At 54.4% G+C, this 22,053-nt stretch overlaps 1 protein-coding gene across 17 annotated transcripts in view; it reads right to left on the reverse strand.

Annotated features, from left to right (window-relative positions):
• The window catches only part of Mapt (microtubule associated protein tau), a 95,224-nt gene that overhangs the window by 33,367 nt on the left and 39,804 nt on the right, over positions 1-22,053 (reverse strand). For 6 of the 17 annotated variants that reach the window (XR_005726262.2, XM_040268652.2, XM_021728370.3 and 3 more), the window contains exons 2-5: positions 12,070-12,180; positions 6,530-6,616; positions 4,405-4,491; positions 1,021-1,086 (exon numbers count right to left, since the gene is read on the reverse strand). Coding sequence is in view for 16 of the 17 variants with exons in the window: in XM_040268652.2 (XP_040124586.2) it covers positions 1,021-1,086; positions 4,405-4,491; positions 6,530-6,616; positions 12,070-12,163 (334 nt within the window). In the remaining variant the exon portion in view is untranslated. The remainder of the gene's footprint in view (positions 1-1,020; positions 1,087-4,404; positions 4,492-6,529; positions 6,617-12,069; positions 12,181-22,053) is intronic. The other 11 variants (XM_078041935.1, XM_021728372.3, XM_078041934.1 and 8 more) reach the window with 3 other exon arrangements.

Below are 22,053 nucleotides of genomic sequence, written 5' to 3' on the forward strand. Positions count from 1 at the left end.
CTTTTGGGACAAAAGAACAATATCTCAGCTCTTTTGTACTCTGGAAGCTTTCACATCGTACAGTTCATTTGGCCAGAAAATGATACTAAACAAGCCCAGCCCATGTTGTATCTATACCAGAAGTCTCCATTTCCCAAGATTAAGAATCTCTAGCTGGGGGCTGGGGATGTGGCTCAAGCGGTAGCGCGCTCGCCTGGCATGCGTGCGGCCCGGGTTCGATCCTCAGCACCACATACCAACAAAGATGTTGTGTCTGCCAAGAACTAAAAAATAAATATTAAAAAGTCTCTCTCTCTCTCTCCTCTCTAACTCTCCTCTCTCACTCTCTCTTTAAAAAAATAAAATAAAAAAAATAAAAAAATAAAAAAATAAAAAAAATAAGAATCTCTAGCTGGGCACAATGGAACACACCTGTAACACCAGCAACTCAGGAGGCTGAGGCAGGAGGATCACACGTTCGAGTTCAGCCTCAGCAACTTAGGGAGACTCGGTCTCAAAATGAAAAATCAAAAGGTCTGGGGATGTGGCTTAGTGCTAAAATGACCCTGGGTCTCTAGGATGTTATAAATTAAGTTCTTGGCATATTTATGATAAACAATAACAGAAAGCTGCTTTTCTTGTACTGAACAAGTTCACTTCCTGAGAAGAAAATCATAAGGTTTGCAGGCTACACAGAAGAAAGTTCAAATGCAAAAGTTTGGTGGTGATGGGGACAGCTTTTGTCTGCATATATATTTGCATTTCTGTCAGATATTTATTTTCGACTCCCAGGCTGGGCAAGGTCAGCTCCCTTTGGAACACTGAACACTTCAGGAATGACAGAAAAAAAAAAAACAAAAAAACCCTGCTAGGGCTCTTTTGCTACTGAGTGGCCCACCTTTGGTAAGAACCAAGTCCCCCAAATCTCCTGGACTGGTGAATTAGGGCCCAGGTCTGAGCTCTTTTTGGGGTGGCCCATTGAATGCTCGAATCTCTCTCCTTTTGATTCCCAAGTGGTGGAGGCAATTTGGGCCCACTGACCTTGAGTCACATGTCCAGCGGCTTGGTCTTCCATGTTTGGGGTGTCCCCAATGCCTGCTTCTTCGGCTGGTTTAGGGGTCAGCAGAGGGAGGACAAAAACAGACAGTTACTATTTGCCAGAACCAACTCTGCATCTTAGATCTTCCCTAAAACCTGCAGGAAAGACACATCCTCAGAATACCAAGGGCTGCAGCCCTGGCTCTGCAGAGGTCACCGCTGGGGACAGCAATGACAACGGTTTCCTAAACAAAACCCCAAAGCCACACACCTGACCGGTGACTGTCACCTAGGAGGGAAGAGGGGGTTCAAGTCATGACTCACAAAGATGCCAGAACCCAGAGGTCAGAGAAGCACTTGCTGTGAGGCCCCCCGCAGTCAGCACTGCAGGTGGGAGACTCAGGGCCAGATTGCCCTGCGGCCAACACCTCCTCTCTGAGCCTCCGTTTTCTCATCTGGAGCCCCAGGAAGATGACCCCAGCTTGTCTTCCGGAGGATGGGAGGGGTAGAGAGTAGAGAGTGCGTGTGAAGGTGTGCGGCAGGGTGCCTGGCTAGGGTAGGTGCCCCAAACTCGTTAACTTCTTTCCTTCAAACCCTCCAGGAACGGGTGCTGCCTGGCCGGAGGGAGGCCAGCAGTGCCAGAGAGTAGCTTTTGGGGGGTCTTGGGTTCCTGTTTAGGGAGCCACCGGTCACCCCAAACAAAGAAAGCTGAGTCAATTTCCTGACAATATCCACAGGACCTAAATCAAGAAGCGTTCATTCCTAGAACACAGGATGCAACTGCCTGAGGCGGAGCACATAAGCAGCTGGCCACACACTGACCTCTGCCCCAGCATTCACCAGCCTGCCTAAGGCCGACGAGAGGTGACGGCCTCTGAGAAATGCCTGTGAGCCTGGCTGGGCCATCAGCATAGTCCCCAGACCGGCAGAGATGCCAGCATGCTCTGCCATGGAGAGAGTGGCAAGGGAAAGAGGTACCCAGGGTCGTTGGGCAGCCACACGGTGGCCTCCTAATTACCCAGCTGGTTGGCTGTCCCAGGGCAGCTGCAAGGAGGCAGCATGTGAGGGTGTCCATCATCAGCATGGACACCCTTTGGGTCCCCCACAGACAGCACTGGGCTAGTCTCAATGGTGACAGCTTCTTGTCCCATGACACAGCACTGGGCCAACGCTAGCCCATGGCTCAGGAGCTCTGAGCATGAGTTTGGTCTGAGTTTGGAAGAAGATGAAAAGGGAAGAAAGGCACTCGGTGACAGCACGACCAGCTAACCGTCCAGCTAACCGGCCGCAGAGTCTTCAAGGCAGCAGGCACAAGGAGGACCCCGGGATGCTGCCCTGCCACGGAGCAGATGAAGGCCTTCCTGTGCCACTGCAGAACTGCGACCTCCTGGCCTGGTGGTGCAGAACTGGAAGGCCCTGGTGAGGGGGAGGGACGCTCAGAAAAACCCCAGAGGGGCAGGGAGCATGGCAGTGGGGATGTGGTGGCTAACAGCCTCTGATATCCCTGGGGGGCACTTTCAAGGAAGCAGGAGGGCTCCCTGCTCCCCAGCAAGGCAGGACTCCTGCAGTGGCAGCCACACTGCACCCCACGGGACATCCGTGGGCAGTTTCACTGGAACACAAGACACAGCAAACAGGGTGCACCAAGACGAGGTACTAAACGAAGGCACATCTTGTCGACAGCTGAAAAAATGCTCATCGAACCCTAAAACCTGCCACCACACCGAGGGTGGAAAGGGCTGGGGGTGGGAGGTGGCCCTGTGGTTTCCAAGGGATCATTTGGAGACAGACACTTGACATGTTCCCTCTGGCCAGGGACCTAGTGAGCACTGTCAGGGTCCCCCTTGGGGTGGGAGAGGGGATGCTTCGGGGGCTGAGCAGAGGAGCACCACTGCAGCCCAGCCAGCAGGGTACCCCAAATTTGCTGCTGGGATCTCCCATGGAGCTGATGCTGGCCAGGTCAGAGGCTCAGGAGGGCATCTCAGATCACATCTAACAGGCCACCAGTGGAAGCCAGCCACCCTCAGCAGAGGTGAGCTGTTGCTGGGTCCAGGAGAGAGGGGACAGGAAGTCTGCCGGAATCCAGTGCAGAGGGAGGGTCTTCATGGGACAGTGGCAAGAGATAGGGAATAAGGAAAGAAGAGCCCAGAAGAATTCAGATGAGGTTTCCAAGAGAGAAAGAGTTCTGTCCCAACACCTGCCAGGGAGGACAGCAACTCACACCAGGCCGGCCTGCCGCCCATCCCACCCACCTGCCCCGGGCCACCCCAGTGGAGGGCCTGAGCTCGGCCAGTGTGAGGAGCTTGGCTGTCAGATGGTGCCCCCGATTACCCAGGATCCATGAAAAGTCAGGAGCTGGCTGACGTTCTCATCCTGGGCAAGGGACAAACTCCCCCACCAACAACACTATAAGGGACAGCAGGGGACAAAATCAAGTCACCGGTGAGCACACTCTGTGAGTTTTCATTCCGAGGTCCTTGAGCACCTTCATGCTCCAGACTGAAGCCCTGCAGGCTTGGGGACCATCCCTCCAGCCATCTCAGAAGGCCTCGCTGCCCATCACCTGGCCAAGGAGGAACGCACTTCGAAGGGGTGCACATGCCCCCCAGTGGCTTCTCAATTCCAGCTGGGAGAGAGCACTGACCCAGGAAGGAAAGAAAATTGCTGCCGGCTTCCACCTGCCCTCCACGGCTGGCCCAGGGTGGCGGGGCCCTCTGCATTTCTTGCTGGACACTCTCAATTAAGGCCAAGGAAGAGGCCACAAAGAGAATGACACTAGGGGCCCTAGCTGAGCTGTCCCTTTCCTGGGGACCCCAGGAGGCAGCTCTCTAGGAACTGGGCAGCCCCGAGCCAGTGCTGTTCCTGTCGGCACCCTTCTCTGTCTGATTCCCTGTCATAGGGCACCTCTCCTCGCCTTTCTGCAAATACTGTGTCCAGGGCAAGAGTGATATAAATGGATGCCAGGTTGCTCTCTGGGATCCTCCTAGGACTGCCCCATGAAGCCCTCAAAAAGTGTGGAGGCATCTAGCCCTGCTGTGAGCTCGGGTGCTCCTCCGGACAAACCGGCCAAGGAGGGTGACCTGCTGCTGGGCAGAGTTGGAGCAGGAGGGCTGATGCCCGGGGTGTGAAGGCCTGGCTCTGTCACTTGCCTCAGAAAGCCCCGCACACTCTGCAGCTGATGCACTGACTGAGGCAGGGGAGGAGGCTCCAGGAGGAATCCAGAGGCTGTCAGTCCTCGGGGAGGCTGCAGGCCCCGAGGCCCCGGCTCCCAACAGCCCCAGAAGCCAGGGTCGCCCACATCCTGCCTCGCCCGGACACCAGGATGACCCAAAGTGCACCATCCCAGCAGCAGGTCAGCCCAGCGCTGGCTCCTGGGGTCGCCCTCACCTGTGGTTCCTTCTGGGATGTCCGTGGGGGGCTGGGCGGCCACCTGCTCGCCGGGGGCTCTCTCATCCACTAAGGGTGCAGTCACGTCTGGAAACCACCGAGAGTCGCCTCAGAGGGGCGGGCCACACCCAGCCCCTCTCTTCGCTGCTTATGCAGGAGCAGAGCAGGGGGAGTCAGGAGGGGACCTGGCCACATGCAAGAAAGCACCAGCACAAAGCAAGACCCAGAGCTGCTCCTGCCCCTTCTCCCCAACAAGCATGTCACCGCAGGCAGATGCCAGGCCCTGCCAGGCAAGCCCAGCAGTCCCCACCCCACATAAGCACTGTTTTTAAAGAACAATTGAGGGCTGGGGTCGTGGCTCAACTGGTAGAGTGCTCGCCTGACACACGTGAAGTACTGGGTTCGATTCTCAGCACACATAAAAATCAAATAAAGCTATTGTGTCTGCCTAAAACTTAAGTAAAGAACAATAAAGAACAATTGAGAGCCAGATATGTGACCCTCGAGGCGGTGTGGGAGACATGATTGGACATGGGCAGTGCAGGCGGTGTGGGAGGACATGATTGGGATAGGGCAGTGCAGGAACCCTGGGTATAGGGCTGGGGCCTACAGTTTTGCTGGGAGGTTTTTGAGCAAGTGCTTTTTCCTCATTGGGCCTCAGTTTCCCCATCTGTGCCATCTCTAGGTGGTCTCAGAGATTTTTTCCAGATCTTAGTTCATGACCCCGATCAGAGGGCAGAGGCCCCTGCGTGGCAATGACCAGGCCTGGTCTTGCCTGGAGCTGGTGCATGACCAGAGGTGGTTGAGCTTCGCAGCAGAGGCGGGCAGTGAGGATGGACCTCCAGGAGCTGCGGTCAGTGCCCCATCAAGGTGAGCTCTGCAGGCCAGTGTTCCTCCTGGCCCAGTGACACATCCTGGCCCAGTCACCCCAGGTGTTCTGGGCACATACCCGAGGAGCTGTCACCCTGGAAGGCTTCCCAGGAGCTGAAATCAGCCTAGTTCAATGAAGGCCACTTTCATCATTTGCTGGGTACAGGCCGAGTAGCTGGGCAAAGTCCAGCCTCTCCCTGTGGGTGAGAGCCAAAGCTCCTGGGGCCGGACACGGACAGCCCAGAGCACAGCTGGGAGTGGGTGGGAGGTTCTTCTAGAGTCACATGGACAGAGCTCTGAAAGCCAAGGTTTGGGAAGCTGGCGTGAGGTCTGGGTAGTGTTTTAGGATTTTCTCAGGGTGCAGGCAACTTGCAAAACTGTCCTAACAAGATGAGCAGGAAATGTCTGACATCACGGGCTCTCGGGAGAGCAATAGGAATTTTTCCAGGCTGAGGACCTCAGGGGTAAGAGCGCTGGGACTCACTATTAGAGCAGGCAGTTGGCAGCCACTTGACAGCCACTTTCTTCCTTTCTTTTCTTTTCGTCACCAGGGGTTGACCCCAGCGGTGCTGTACCACTGAGCCACATCCCCAGACCTTTTGATTTTCTATTTGAGACAGGGTCTCGCTAAGTTCCTCGGGCTGGCATCAAACTCCTGCCTCAGCCTCCTGAGTTTCTGGGATTACAGGTGTGCACCACTGGACCTGGCTCCCGATGTAGTCGTGATTGACACCGACCACAAGGGAAGGTGATTAAAACCAGGACTAAGGAGACTTCAGCAAGTACACAGGGACCTGTAACAACCTGGTCACAAAGGCCTGGAAAGGACAGGTTAGCAGAGGCTGACCAGGGCAGAGGCCCAAGCCACACCCAGAGCCCAAGAAACGAAGGACACCAAACCAAGACCAGGCCCCAGATGCAGGTGAGGAGATGGGCACTGACCTGCCCCTTCCTCAAACAAATGGCTGCTGTGGGCCTTGGTGGCCCCCAAAAGAAGAGCAAAGGGTAACTTCACAAGGGACTGTGGGAGGACAATGGTTTGGGGACAGGGGCTCTGTGGAACTGTGCATGGGCCCGGCGCCCACAGCCCTGTCCTGCGAAGCATCCAGCAAGCACAGCTCTCAGCCCGTGGGAGAGGGGGCAGCGAATGCAGCTGGAGCATAGCGCACGAGGGACCGTGGCCCAAAGCTCGGCTAAGCGCAGGCTGGCGGCAGGGAGGGAGTGTCTGGAGGAAGCAGCGAGAGGGGGAGCCCACCTTCGGCCGTCGGGGTGCTCTTAGCATCCGAGGTCTCAGAGCCGGGTTCCTCGGATCCGTCATCGGCGGGGGTCTGCAGGGGAGACGCTGGAACATACACAGTGAGCCCCTCAGGACGGCGGCCTCTCCCCAGGCCTCCCTGAACTCGGGAGCAGAGTCCTTGGAGCTGCAAACCCCTCAGTGTGGACCCCACGTCCATGTGAGCAAACAACAAAGGGGACCAGCACCCCCCCCACACAACTGTACCCCACACCAGGGTGACCAGATGAAGATGTGGGGAACGCTCGTTGGCGCAGGAGAGGCTGCCCTTCCACCACCCAGTTCCCGTGAGGCAAAGGCTCTCCTGTTGACAAATGGCGGCAAATACCAGGAAGCCGAGCCGCAGTGAACCTGCTGTTGGCCAGTGCTGTTAACGAAGGACAAGTGGACACCGGGAGAAATGCTCAGAGATCCAGCTCCCGCCTCGGAAAAGAACTGGCCCAGGGCGGACCCAGGGCCTGCGTCCACTTAGACTTCATCCAGCTCCTTTCATGGAAAGCTTCGCATGGACCCCCAAAAGACCCACCATCCAGAGCCACACCCTCCACCACGAACGCCCTTGTCAGGTGGCTTTTGTGGGCTTTAATAGAATGAAGAAGTCTATCTTCTCCTCCTCATCCAGGAAGGACCGCATTGTCCCCCTTTGGTGTGGCACCTTGGCACCAGAAGTCAATCTGCTCTGGTCGCTATGGGTTTACCAAGGCATCCCTCAGCTTCTGGGGCTGGATGAGCCGAGGTCGTCAAATACAGCAGGGGAAGGCCTGCTGAGCGCCTGGCGTGTGCAGAGCAGAGGCTGGGTACTCGGAGAGAATCAGATGCTAAAAAGACGCAGCCTGCCTCCAGGGGCACACGGCCTAATGAGGGAGAGAGAGTGGCCACACGGAGCAAAGGGCTCAGGCGCCAGCTTGTCCCAGAGCAGGCCCAGGCCAGCTGAGACTGTCCTCGTGAAGGTCTCCTAACAGGAAGAGGCGTTACAGTCTAGAAAGCACTGGGAAAAAAAGGGCCACGATGTCTGGGTTCATCTCAGTTCCACCTCTTTCTAAGCAGGGGCCTTGAACTTCTCTCTCAGGACCTCAGTTTTCTGATTTGTAAAATGAGTGACAAGACATCGACCCTACTTGCCCCCTCCTCTTGGAGCTGCTGGGGGGAACCTCGTGGGGGAAGCAGTCTGCTAACCTGAGGGTTTGCATTTGTGGGACTCGTTCTCAGTGAAGTGAAGAAGTCCCTGCAGTTCAGTCCCACTGGGGACTTAGATGACCCTCATCGTAAGCCATGGCTCAAACGACAGTGGGCGGGTGGATGGATGATGGAAGAGGGGACAGAGGAACGGATGATTGGGTGGATTATTGAGTGACGGGATGTCTGGGTGGCTAGTTGGATGGCTGGATGGATGAACAGATGGAAATCTGGGAAGCTCACATCGGAGTTTCTGAACCCTTTGTGCTGACTCTCACCAACGTTCCCTCCTCTTCTCCTGAGCCTGGCCCTGTGTGCTCAGAGAGGCCTCTCCAGGGTGCCTAGTGTCATCTCCGCCATCAGGTCAGTGCTGCTCTGTTATCTTGGTGACCTTGCTTACCCCTGTGTGTTAGGGCCCCTCCCTTCACACTGTTCCCTTTGCTGCCTGTAATGCTGCTGTGCTGAGGCCCAAATCCAGCTCCACTGCCTGCCGTGTGTGTGACTCTGGCCAAGGGACTTGCCCTCTCTCTGCCTTAGTCTCCTGGGCATGGAAACAGGTCCACCCTCTCAGGGGGCTTCTGTGTACAGCACCACGCGGGGCCTGCGTGTGAGAAGCCCTTGGTAAGTAGTGGTGCCTGCTGTCACTCAGCATGATGCCACCTTGGTTGAAGGGCCCAGCGTAGCACCGAACACTCACAGTGCTGATGACAGTGATGTGGATGTTGACTGGGAGTCCCTGGGGGTCCCAACAGGTAGCTGATCATTGTAACAGATGGACAAGTGGACTCTGGCCATTTGAGGAAAGGTCCAGCATTACTTAGTAGCCATAGCCCACGAGTACAGGGGACTTTCCTGGCAGCCCATTCAACCCACCTTGGACACAGAACCTGAGGTGATTCAGGCTGGAGCTGCACCCCATCAGAAGGCCACATCTTCCAGCCTCCTGGCCAGGCAGGGGTGGCCAGTGGGAAGTCAGGGGAAGTGTTTGGACAGGGCATCTCTCTGGGAGGAGCTCAGTGGGGAAGGGCTCCCTTTGTCCCCTCCTCCCCTTCTGGCTGCCTTTCCCACCTGTGGGACACCATGGGGGTAGAAGCCACATGCTCAGGATGTAGGTTTTCTCGACCGTGTGAAAAATAAAGACCGTTCTCAGTTGGCGGCTGGATGCAGGCCGGCAAGGGGCCAGATCTGGCCTGTCCGGCTATGGCTTGCTGAGCCTGGCCTTAAGGGTGACAGTGGGTGACAGCAAAAAGGGAGAAGTACGCAAGGCCACAGGGCGACTGTCTCCAAACCCAGCTTTGTGGTGAGGGCGCCAGGGCCAGCAGAGAGGTGGGCGGCGTCTCTGGGGAGCTGAAGATGATGTAGGCACTGGCTGGGGTCACGGCGGACCAGGTGGTGGCAGAGTCTCCAACAGCAGTGTAGGAGAGGTACAGGGTGGGGATGGGGCACTCAGTGGAAATGGGGAGGCTCTGGTGGACCAGGCCACTTCACCAGGGGCAGGGGCAACCTCAGTTTCAGGATGGGGCAGAATGTGAAGATGACAGAAAGGCGGATGGAGTTCAAGTGCACCGTGTGATCAGACACCCACCCGCTTGGTCCCAAGGCCATCCCTGGACACCAGGCCCTGGCCATACCCATTGGCCTGTTCAAAACAAGCTTCTCACACATGCCCAGCTCCTTGGTCCTGGAGCCTGTAAAAACCTGCAGACTGTCTTGAGCAGGTCATGGCTGAATGACGAGGCCACAGCCTGCAGACTGCGTGTGGTCTTGACATTAGTCACGGCACAGGGCACCTGTCCCCTGCCCACTCTTCCAACTGCATTATCCTTGTTAAGTTCCTTAGAGAAGGGAAGGAGGGAGGGAAAACCCCTTGTCAATGTCAGGAAGGTCTAACCAGCCGACCCGGCGAGGCCTTCAACTCCAGAGGCCACTGTTTCTCCAGCTACCCACATCCCTGGCATCCCCGGTGTCCTTGGTGTCCCCAGCGTACCTGGCATATAGCTCTCTGTGGCTGTCCCCGCCCCACTGCAGCTTTTAGCACCCACTCAGACCCTCTTTGTTCTGGTATTTAACATGCAGTTTCTTTGTCACTATTCAAAATAGACTTTTGTCACTTATCTAAAGTGTTGTCAGTACAGTGACACCTTCTGCCAACTCCAGCTCCCCACATAAAAACAGCTCCTTTGAATGCTGAGTAGCGAGAATTAATTTGGTGAGACTGGAAGTCTCTTAGGTCTCGCTGGCTTTCCTGGAGAGGACGTCTTGGGGTCAGCTAGCGATCTGCGAGTCCTCTCCTTTCACAGCATTTCAAAAAGGTTAGCAACTTAAATTTTGCAGCGTGTGTGTGTGTGTGTGTGTGTGTGAGTGAGAGAGAGAGAGAGAGAGAGAGAGAGAGAGAGAGAGAGAGAGAGAGAGAGAGAACGCACAGAACTTCTGATCACATCTTATATTAAAGAATTGAATAGCAGTTTGAACAAACATACTTAAGGCAACCCAGAAACACGAAGTAACTTGGTCAATTATTCTTTGTTTGCAGGTTGAATCTAGTGCAAAAAATAAGACTGGTAAAAATCACCCCTCATGGGACTTGATTTTAAATGAATTTATAATGTTAGTATATTTTTAGATATACAGAAAATATATATAAGTCTCTCCACACCCAGCCGCCCTATCATTAACATCTTACATTATTATGGTATGTTTGTTGCAATATAATATATGGTACTGGGGATTGAACCCAGGGGTTCAATCTGAGCAAAAAACAGCCCTTTATAAATTTTATTTTGAGACAGGGTCTCACTAAATTGTTGAGGCAGGTCTCGAACTTGCAATCCTCCTGCCTTGGCCTCCTGAGTTGCTGGGATTACAGGTGTGTGCTGCCTGTGCCCAGAGACAACATATATTTTTAACCAAATATTTAAGCCAGGTTGCCCTACCTCTATAGACAGTGCCATTTTTCATTGGTACAACTCAGTGTTTGAAGAGCTCACTCTGAATTCAGTATGCTGTGATTCTAACTTGGATGCCACGAATGAGAGTTTAATAATCTAGTTATTCAACATTTCTCGTCTCCATTTGGTGGAGATGCTGGGTACAGAGGTTTGGCTGGAGCCTGCATCCCCCACACCCTCCCTCTGTGCTCCGGTAGGGTGCCCACATCCTCCCCCCTGCCCTCAACTCACCTTTCCAATTCCCAATGCGCATCTTAGACTAAAGCCTCCCTGCTGACACCCAGAGAGAGAAACCAGCCTTGGAATCCCTGAGCAGGTCCCAAAATTCTCCAGGGGGGACGGCTGCTCCACATGCAGGAGAGCTGGTCCCCCTGCTCCCCACATCTGGGGGACCCTGTGATGCCCCCTCCTGAAGGACTCTCCTTGGATAGGTGCAGCTGGCAGAGGTCACTTCCAACCTTGGAGTTCTGTGACTTCCACCCGCACCCCAGCTGCAATTTTTAGCATTAAAAAGAGAAATGTAGACGGTCTCCGTTCTGTCTCCTTAGAAATGGGTCTGGTGGTGGGTGGGACCGAGCCATCCACCCACAGGACTGCAGTGGGGCTGTGCCCTGGAGACCCATGGAGAGAGCTCTTTGTCACACCGCTCAGCACCCTGGGCCAGCTCCATGCTCCAGAGAGGGGCAGCCCCAGGAGCGTCCCAAACTCCCTGACACGTAGTCACACAGCAAAATGAATCACGTGCATTTAGCGATACCCAGAATTGAACCCAGAGGCACTTTACCGCTGAGCCATATCCTCAGCCCTTTTTATTTTTTTCTTGATGAGTTGCTGAGGCTGGCTATGAACTTATGATGATCCTCCTGCCTGGGCCTCCCAAGTCGCTGGGATTATAGGTGTGCACCACCGTATCTGGCTGTGCATTTAGGGGTTTGAGGATGGAGTCAGGTCAGTGTGTCCAGAAGACTGTGTGACAGACATTTTGGAAGCTCGCGTAGGCGGGGACTCACTGAGGGAGGGTAGAAGTACAGGTCAACGCTGGGCATTTCACGTGCTCAGGAGCACAGGCCTATAGGATAACGGGTGTGGCTGAGACGTCAAGGACCCCTGTATTCCTGAGCCCTGCAAGCTTGTCACACTCCATCCACTCATGTGGCAAACTCTCCTTTGGAAAGGTAAATTTTGAAATAGCCTCACATTTTGAGTGATCCTGGCCCCTTCAAGTTACTAAGGCTCCACACCCCTGACATCTTATACAATGAGGTGTTGAAAAGCCCAATGACCAGGATGCAAAGGCCCCCTGCCCGCCCTTGCCAAAGCAAGAGGCTGGCTGTGCTCCCCGGGCACGTGGCCTGCTGCACACAGCTGTCTACTAACCTTTCAGGCCGTGCTCCCCCTCTTGGTCCTGGAGCAGGGCGTAGCCCTCAGCGTGGTCTTCCGCAGTGTCAAACTCCTGGCGCGGCTCAGCCATCTTGGTGCGAGGCTCACCTGGAGGGAGGAGATGCAGGGTGAGAGGTGGCAGCAGGACGCTGAGCTGAAGGACTCAGTTCCCAGGAGTGCTGGGCTGCGGTGGGGACAGGGAGAGAGTGTCCGCCCTCAGGTCACGGCAGGCAGATTTTGGCCACCCCACTCCCCTCTCCAAGGAGCAGGTGGCCCGTCTCAACCTGTGCTCCGCATTCTTGCCCAAGTGTTGGGACATTTCTATGTGTTTGTAACCAGCGTTACACCAGCTCACACTCAAAATCGCTGTGCAAGGCAGGCTCTGCAGACCTGAGCCCTTACTCTCAGCGCTCTCTCCACTTCTTCAGAAGGAAAATGCTAGATTTTTTTTTTGGTGGGGGTACTGGGGATTGAACTCAGGGACACCTGACCACTGCGCCACATCCCAAGCCCCCCAAATCAACTCTTGGATTTTTTTAGGGGGAGAGGGGTACCTGGGATTGAACTCAGGGGCACTTGAACCCTGAGCCACATCCCAGCCCTACTTTGTATTTTATTTAGAGACAGGGTCTCACTGAGTTGCTTAGTGCCTCGCTATTGCTGAGGCTGGCTGTGAACTCCTGACCCTCCTGCCTCAGCCTCCGGAGCTGCTGGGATTACAGGTGTGTGCCACAGCCCCCGGCTTGTTTCATTTTAATTAGAGGCAGGGTCTCACTATGTTCTCCAGACTGGCCCTGAACTCCTGGGCTCAACTGATCCTCCTGCCTCAGCTTCCCAAGTGGCTGGGACTACAGATGTGCCTGCTGTTGTTTATTTAATCCTTGGAGCTGGGGACAGCACCTAGGCGAGGGCTCTGTGACTGCAGCACCCCACCCCCACCCCCTGCGCCCTTCTTGCTGCTAATACTTGGCATTGCCTTTGTGAATGGCTGCAGCCCTGGATTCCCAGCTCCAGTGCCTGGATGACACAGCTGTGTGCCGCACTGGAGGTCTCCAGGGACGGTGGGGAGAGTCCTTTTCCCAGGCCATCTTTATCAGATGGTGACCCCTGGGTGCAAAATCCACGTGGGCAAGCCCGCCTTCCAGGGACGCCCGGAGAGCACAGGCTCAGTGAGGGGCACCCTCCCTTTTGGCTACCTCACACTGCCAGCCCGGCCCCTGTGCACACGCCTGCACACACGCGTGCCCTATCTGGCAGCTGGCTCCTCTCACAGCGTGAGAAGGGACAGAATGCTACACATGTCAGGGCAGCTCAACAGGGGCCAGGCCACTGAGCGCCAGTTCTAAGTGGCCCTCAGTTCCCGCCACTGGGTCTAGACAGCTCCTGATGGGCAACATGGGCGCAGACGGACAGAGTGTCTGTCTGTGCAGACGGAACGGGCTTCCCTTCTGAGGTAGGCCGTATGGTCACAGGTGGCTCCTGTCACCTGACTTACACCCAGGTCAGAGGCTGTGGCCGTCCGCGCTCTCCTGGGTCCCTCTGCACTTCCACCCGGTCAATGAGAAGCGGGCAGATTGGGCACCGTGGCTGCTCCTCACTCAGATGAGCAGAGCCTGGAGCTGGAAGGGGCCAGTCTGGACCCTGCTCACAGGGAAGGGCAGCACCAGAAGAGGTGCCTGAGGTCAACGGGGCAACTGTGAGCAGGGAGGTGACGGCGATGGTCCGGGCACACAGAGTGGGACCCCAAAGGGCAGGCGAGGAGACGGCAGGAAGGGGTGGCTCCAAGAAGCGCATTTTAGAAAACATTAGACCAGACTTCAAAACCGGGTTGAGGTCAGCAGAGAGACTAGGTACAGCGCACGCCAGAGGAAAGAGCCCGGTGGGGGCAGGGGTGGCCCGGGCAAAGGGGACGGCACTAGGAGGGAGGGTGCTGGATGACGAGGGCGGGTCCTGCCATCAGGTGGAAGAAACCCCCAGCCGCGTGCTGGCCGAACTGGTGATTTCATTTCAGTATTAATAAGCTCCAGGAAATTCATTTTACTATCCCCCTGACTTCCGTTATGGTTTTATTTGTTTTTCCCCCTGTCCTGTGGATTGAACCGAGGGATGCTCTACCACTGAGCTGCACTCCCAGCCCTTTTGACTTTTTATTTATTATTTATTTTTTGGTACCAGAGATTGAGCCCAGGGGTGCTTAACCACTGGGCTACATCCCCAGCCCTTTTTATTTCTTATCTTGAGACAGGGTCTCACTAAGTTGCTGAGGCTGGCTTTGAACTCGACACCCTCCTGCCTCAGCCTCCCAAGCTGCTAGAAGTGCAGGTGTGCGCCACGGCGCCTGACTTGACTTTTTATTCTTTTTTTTTTTTTTTAAAGAGAGAGTGAGAGAGAGGGGGACAGAGAGAGAGAGAGAATTTTAATATTTATTTATTTTTTCTTAGTTCTCGGCGGACACAACATCTTCGTTTGTATGTGGTGCTGAGGATCGAACCCGGGCCGCACGCATGCTAGGCGAGCACGCTACCACTTGAGCCACATCCCCAGCCCTTGACTTTTTATTCTGAGACAGGTTCTTGCTAAGTTGCTGAGGCTGGCCTCAAACTTGTGATCCTCCTGTCTTGGCCTCTGAGTCCCTGGGATGACAAATGTGTACTACCATCCCTGGCTAATTTTAAGTTTTTCATGAAGCTTTATTTTAATAGGTTTTTCAATGGAGAGGTATTCCACTTTAGCTTCAAGTCAAGGGTCAGACAATCTTCCAACATCAAGGGCTGGACAGTAAACCCTGCAGGCTCTGCGCTGTCTCTGCCTGGCACTGGGAAAACAGTTGTGATGATAAATGAATTGGCATGACTGTGTTGTGAGAAAACTTTATTTATGGACTTTGGAATTTTAATTTCATATAATTGCCATAGGTCATGAAATAGCATTCTTCTTCTTGGTACTGAGGATTGAACCCAGGGGCACTTTACCACTGAGCTATATACCCCAGTCCTTATTTTGAGACAGGGTCCCAGATTATAGAGGCTGGCCTCAAACTTTCAATTCTCCTACCTCAGCCTCCTGAGTCACTGGGATTACAGGTTGTGTCACCATGCTCAGCAATATCATCTTCTTTTACATTTTTTTTTTCAACCATTTGAGAACACAGAAGCATTCTTAGCTCAAGGCCAGATTTGGCCTGTGGGCCATAGTTTACAAACCTCTTAAGGCTTCTCTCGTATTTCTTGAATAGAAACAAAAACAAATCAAAAACTATAAATAAATAAGTCTTAGCAAAAGTCACCCTGTTGTGGTTACCCCCTATATTTTCAGTGTGGATTTTTACTTTCCTTACTGGGTTTTCTTCAGCTGCTTCTAGAGGTTTCCACAGGCTCTGACTCAGGAGTAGGAGACCAGGGGTCACGGCTGGACGTGGGCAGTGCTGTTGTTTTGAGGCCTGGGGACGCTCGCCAGGGTGTGCACAGCTGCTGGGCTGCCTCGTTCAGCCCCATGAGCAGACAACAGGGCCATGGGTCCCACCTCCCGGCTTTCTAATGACCACTCTGCCCCTCCGCTGCCCCCACAGACCCTGTCCGCTGCAGAGTCAGACACACCCACGGGAAGCTGTGTAAATTACAGGGGCCAACGCCGAAATTAAATCATCCTTCAAAACACAGGCGAGTATTCACCGTGCCAAATAAATAAACTGCATCTCAAGGGTCAATATTTTTCTTTGCAGAAAAAAATTGGAATGCAAGGGAGGAAATCTGTAAACAGAAAGGCTCAGCCCGCCCCAGCCCCAGGCGGCCAGTGTCCCAAGGTTCCTGCACCTTCTTCAACACTTGGAATGCTGGCCTAGATCATCAGTCCTTGTGCTAATGTTTTGGAATCTACATGCCATGATAAGAAAGACGAGCCAGGGCCGGGCACGGTGGCACACAACTGCAACCCCAGCTGCTCAGGAGGCTGAGGCAGGAGGATCTCAAGTTTGAGGCCAGCCGGGACAACTTAGGGAGCTCTTGTCTCAAAAGAAAATTTCCAAAAGGGCCTAGGGATGTAGCCCAGTGGTAGAGCCCTGGCCCAGCATGCACAAGGCCCTGGGTTCAATTCCCAGCAGCACTGCGGGGGGTGGGACTGGGGAGGCAAGTCCATGTTCTGGAGCATTCCTGAGGGTCTGCTTGCCACAGGCAGAAAACAGAACCCAGAAAGAGGAGGTCCCTGGAGAGCAACAGGAAGTCACTTCTTCCCAATCTTATGACAGACTCGGATGGCCCCTAAACATGTAAGTCTGGGGGGACCTGCCTGGGCTGATGCTGTGGGAGCCTCAGGCTGGCAATGGGAAGTGCGGGCACAGAACCTGCCAAACGAGTGCGTGCTCCCGTGGGCACTGTGTGGGCCACGGACAGAGCCCCCAGGAGCCCTCACAACTGTCCTTGAGGTGGGTATCTTCGTCATCACCACCATCGTTGTAGACACCAGGTTCCCAGGAACCTGGGGAGTCACCCGCCTGAGCTGGCATCCTGTGGGAGGCAGGGCCTGTGTCCTGAATGGCAGGGACACTCAGCTGCCCCTCACCACACACTCTTTCATCCTGGACCACAGAAAGTTCCCTGACTTCCTGTGTGGACCCTGGGGCAGGGGTCTGGGGTGAGGGAGGAGCAGGGCCAGGACCCACACTCAGCAGCTTGTGATGAAGTCGCCTCTCTAGCCTTTAGGTTTTCATCCCCTGAATGTCACCCCGTGACCCCCGAGCTTCCTCCCTGCACCAGCGTTTTATTCTAAGTGCGTCCACTGAGCCTGTGTCCCCAGCTCAGGAGCCCGGGGCCAGTGGCAGGATGGCAGGTCTCTGGTCTGGGTCCAGGCGCCAGGCAGGTGACCTTGGCGTGGAGCCCAGGGTCTGCACACTGCCCCCCTCCCCGCTGCCCTCTGCAGAGCCAGGGCCGGATGAGTCCTGTGGAATGACTGGCCACAGGACGGAACCAGCCCCAGATGGCACGGCCAGGCCTGCTGGGCCGAGACTCCTGCCAGGACAGTGCTCTGGGAACACCTCAGCGAGCACGCCTGAGCCTGCACCAGGCGTCACCACCCCACACGTCCCCAGGACCCAGCAGGGAGAACAGGCCCCACAGCCAGCCTCCTCGCCCGCCCTCCTCAGTCTCCCTGGTCCTCCAGACTCTGTCACTCCCCGACTTCCTGCTTCCTGTGGCCCAGGCTTCCAGGTAGGGGAGGGGGGTCAGGAAAAAATGTTAGGGGAGTGACACCTGAAAGTAGAATGGGTCCTTGGAAAAGGTGCACCTCCTGACAAGGGGAAGCCAGGATCCCAGATGCTGTCCCCGTCATCCTGGAGCTAACCCGAGGCCTTGGGTGGGAGTGGGCTGCTGGGCTCGGGCCTGCAGGATGAAACCCTCCCAGCCCCTCTCGGCCTGGCCCCACTGGGGAGGTGGGCAGAGGAAGACAAGCCTGTCTTCAGGGTCTCCAGAGGCAGGAGCAAGACGACAGTGCCATGGGTCAGGAGAGCAGGACTGGGGATGCGGGACGGCCAGGGGCCAAGTGCTGACCCAGCTGAGCCTCGGCGTCTCCCTCTCTTTTTAAACTTTTTTTGTGATTGAGGCAAAATTAATCCTGCTGACCATTTTAAAGTGAATTGGGCTCATTTCATTATAAACAGAACAGGACAGTAGGTGGCCTTGGGTGACCAGCTTCTTTTCCTAAGCATCATGTTTTCCAGAGTCGTCCAGGTGGAAGCAAGGGGCGCCCCTGCAATCCGTGTGTGTGTGTGTGTGTGTGTGTGTGTGTGTGTGTGTGTGTGTGTGTTTTGTTTGGCACTCGACCCCTGAGCCACATCCCCAGCCCTAGTTTGTATTTCATTTAGAGACAGGGTCTCACTGAGTTGCTTAGCGCCTCACGGTTGCTGAGGCTGGCTTTTGAAATCTGGATCCTCCTGGGCCGTTGGGATTATAAGCATGGGCCCATGACCCTCACTCTCTTATCAAAGCAAATGGGTAAGTGACCGGCCATTCAGCTCTGGAGAGCTTCCTGGGGCTCACTCCCCTTTGGCAGCTGGATTATTAGAAGCATCTTCAGAGAGGACTTCAGAGAGGATCTCTCCCAGGAGAAGAAATCATTGCTCCCCATTTGCACATGAGAAAATTCGGGAGGTTCAGTGCCGGTTTAAGGTCACACAGCTAAGCAGGGCAAGGGCTCACCCCAGGAGTCTTTTCAGAGGCTCATCACCTTCTTCAAAGGGGCGCTAAAGGTCATGATCCAGTCTCCATGGAGGATTAAGATAGAACCCGAGTCCGGGGCGGGTCTCCGCCTTGGCTCACCTCGGCCCCAGCTGGACGCACCGCGAGTGCAATCCGGGTGGGAGCCGCCCGGTGGCGCGTGCCCGGGCCACACTAGGGGGCGCCCGCCGCCCGGCGGCCGCGAGGAGACCCGGGCGCCGTGACTCAGCGAACCCGCGCTCGGGCCGCGGCACCTGACGGGCGGCGGCGCTGCTTTCGTGGCCCGAGAGTTTCATCTCCATCAAGCTATCTTTAAAAATAAAAAGCAAAACTCCAAATAGATGTCTGCAGATCACCGAAACCCAAGAAAAGAGAAGCCTGGAATCCAAAATAACTTTAAATGAACTTGGCACTCTGCATCCCCTCTTTCCTTTCCTTGGTCCCCTTTTCTGCTCTCCCATGAATTTGCTGGTGGGAACCTGGGGTGGGAACCAGGGCGTAATGATGGGGACCACGTCTCAAGCATTTCCCGGTATTGGCTCATTTAATTCCACGGTAGCTGATTGATTATTTGGCCTGCTTTGACAGATTTGGAAACTGCCACAGAAAGGTGGGGCAAGTTGCTGGAGGTCACACAGTACATAATGGAGCCAGGCAGGCTGGTAGGGGAAGCCAAGTGATGATAAGGGTGATTATTTCAGGCAGTGCCTGATGACAGCTAAGGGGGCTTCAGAGAGGATCTCAGGAGAAGAAATTATTGCTAAAGACTTTAGCTCAACCGGACTAAAGCTCTTTGGGAACTTTCTCCTGGTGTTTCCACTCATGGAGCCAACTGCAACCTAAGAAAGAGCCTCCAAGACTTAAATGTCCCCCTCTCGGGCCTGGGGCCTGGCAATTCTGATGCCACGATGCTCCTCTGTCGAAGTGATAGTGGGTGACAGTTGGTCAGTAACATCCTGACCGCGAGTGTCCGAGAGAGAGCCCGTCTCCATCATGTCCCCCTGCTCAATGGCCCCTCACGGGAGACAGCCCCAGGCGAGCAGAGGCAGTGCTCATGAGGCTGCAGGGAAGATGGCATCACCCACCTCTGAGGAGTTGGGGGTTACATCACAGCGCAGCTTATCACAGAATGTTCTAGAACCAAACAATAATAGAGATCCAGATTTCAAGCAAAACTGCAGGATCCAATGGAGAGAAGAGAAGGAGCACACAGAGGGGAGACACTGGTGAGGGGAAACTGGCCCCAGGGGGCCACCCGAGGGCCTGGAGGTGTGAATGAGGGCTCTTTCTAGAGGCTGTGCACCCCGAGTGTCACAGCCGGTATCAGCTGCTGGCGCCCCCCACCTGGAAAATCTGCAGATTGCATCCGAGAGGCCATCCTGGTTTTAAGTTCACTTTTTCTGTTTTTGTTCGTTTTTTAAACTAAAAGTTTCTCTCCTTTGTTACCACAGGAGAGCTGAGCAGTGTTTGCAGTGTCACCGGTGGATGGCCTTTGATTCCAGAACACCCGGAGCTTTTCCTCCATCCCCTTTGGATGAGGACGGTGGCTGTTGTGTGACACCCGCTGGTGCGGAGGTGGCTGCTGAGCCTCTGTCCAGCTCAGTGGCCGCCAGCATCCCTGTTCATCACGTTAGTCTGCCTCAAAGAAGTCCCCTGAACCTGGAGCCCCAAACAGGCAAGAAGGAGCTTTCCCTGATGCCAAAGCCAAAAAAACCAAACCAAACCAAAAACAAACAAACAAACAAAAACCAAAAAACAGCAAAAAAAAAAAAAAAAAAAAAAAGTTTCCTTGAGCAAATCACTGTTAGACTTTGAGAGAAGAGCAGGATAGGGAAGGTGCCATGTTCCAAAAGTCAGAGTCATTATGAAAAAGTCAACTCCACAATGTGAAAGGGACAGCACTGACCCCCGGCCATGCTCCAGGACACGTCCTTGCAGGCACCTCTCCTTGCACACGGAGCTGTCCCTAAACGAGTCGGCATTGTCCCAGTTATTCATTAGCCTGCTTTGTTCACTTAACAATTTGCCACTGTTAATAAGCTTTCTCTTCATTTCTGGCTGATTCCAACAGACATAGGTTCTAGCTTCTTCGTCATGTGAGATCTGACAGCTGCAAATGTCCACAGACCAACAGGACAGTGCCCTTAAATCTGCTGGGAAGGGTGGCTTTTAAAGTCTCTCCCTTTTAAGCCATGCATACCCATCTCTTAACACCAAGAGTAAATATATTTTTTTTCCAAAACTTTTTTTTTTTTTTTTGTGTGTGTGTGTGTGTGTGTGTGTGTGCGCACACGCGTGCGTGGGATAGAACTGGGGATAGAACTCAGGAGTATTTTACCACTGAGCAACATCTGCAGTTCTTTATTATTATTATTATTATTATTATTATTATTATTATTATTTGGTACCAGGGATTGAATTCAGGAGCACTTGACCACTGAGCCACCTCCCAAGCCCTATTTTGTATTTTATTTAGAGACAGGGTTTCACTGAGTTGTTTGGCACCTCACTGTTGCTGAGGCTGGTTTTGAAATTGCAATCTTCCTGCCTCGGCCTCCTGAGCTGCTGGGATAACAGGCATGTGTCACTGTGCCCAGCTCTATTTTTTATTTTGAGAAAGTGCCTTCTAAGTTGCTGAGCCTGAACTGAAACTTGTGATCTTCCTGCCTCAGCCTCCCAAGTCACTGGGACTACAGGTGTGCACCACTGTGCCCACCATGAGTAGATATTTCTATAGTCGGGCACTGTTTCATATTTCTTTCTTTCTTTTTTTTTTTTTTGGAACAGGGATTGAATCTGGAGTCACTAAACACTGAGCCACTCCCAATCCTTTTATTTTTTTGGTATTTGATTTAGAGACAGGGTCTCACTGACTTGCTCAGAACCTTGCTAAGTTGCTGAGGCTGGCTTTGAACTCATGTTCCTCCTGCCTCTGCCTCCCAAGCTGCTGGGATTACGGGCATGCATCACTGTGCCCAGCTGCATATCTTTATCTTATTGAATCCTCCCAACCTCTTATGTGAAGAAGTGAATGTTGTTATCCCCATTTTATGCACTGAAGCTCAGCTGCCCAGGATGAGGGAGGGTGGACGTGGCTGTGGGTCCAAGCACTAGCCTTCACTTTGACACTGGGAGGTCAGTCTTTGGAGACAGTGAGGCACAGTGACTCATGAAGTCCAGGCACAGTGACTCATGAAGCCCAGGTGAAGCCTGAAGGTGGGAGGTGCCTCTCTAGCCTTACTTCTGAGGGATGTGTAACTCATCTTCGCTCCATTTTGCAGGTAAAGCAACTGAGGCTCAGAGCAGCTGCGGGACCTCAAGTGGAACCAGAGAAGGTGGCAGAGCTGGGGGAGGGTCTGGCGTGTGGTGATTTGCTCAAGTTCAGCCTGGACGCAGGAGTGAGCTGGGAGGGAGAGCTGGCACTGCCTGTGGGTCCCAGGAGCTGGGCTGGGACACACAGACGCGGTCATTCTGATGATGAATGGGTGTCCTCACAGGCAGGCTCTGGCCTTGGCGGTGCCACAGGCCTCTCAGAGTCACCATCAGGCCAGTTGCCCAGGAGCGTGTGGGTAACCGGGAGCATGGGCTCCTCCACTGGCCACAACTGGGCCTGGTAATGGCTCTGAGTTGTCCCTTCCTGAGGCACTTTGTGGAGATGGCACGGCTTCATTCTCACAGTACAGGACAGGGGAGGCACCCTAAACCCTCCTTCTGGGTCCAGTGGTGACCTGGAGAGTCCCTTGCCTGTCCCCCAGAGCAGGGACTCTCCCCTCAC

The sequence above is a fragment of the Ictidomys tridecemlineatus genome, chromosome 3, assembly GCF_052094955.1.
Source record: "Ictidomys tridecemlineatus isolate mIctTri1 chromosome 3, mIctTri1.hap1, whole genome shotgun sequence".
Classification (NCBI taxonomy): domain Eukaryota; kingdom Metazoa; phylum Chordata; class Mammalia; order Rodentia; family Sciuridae; genus Ictidomys; species Ictidomys tridecemlineatus.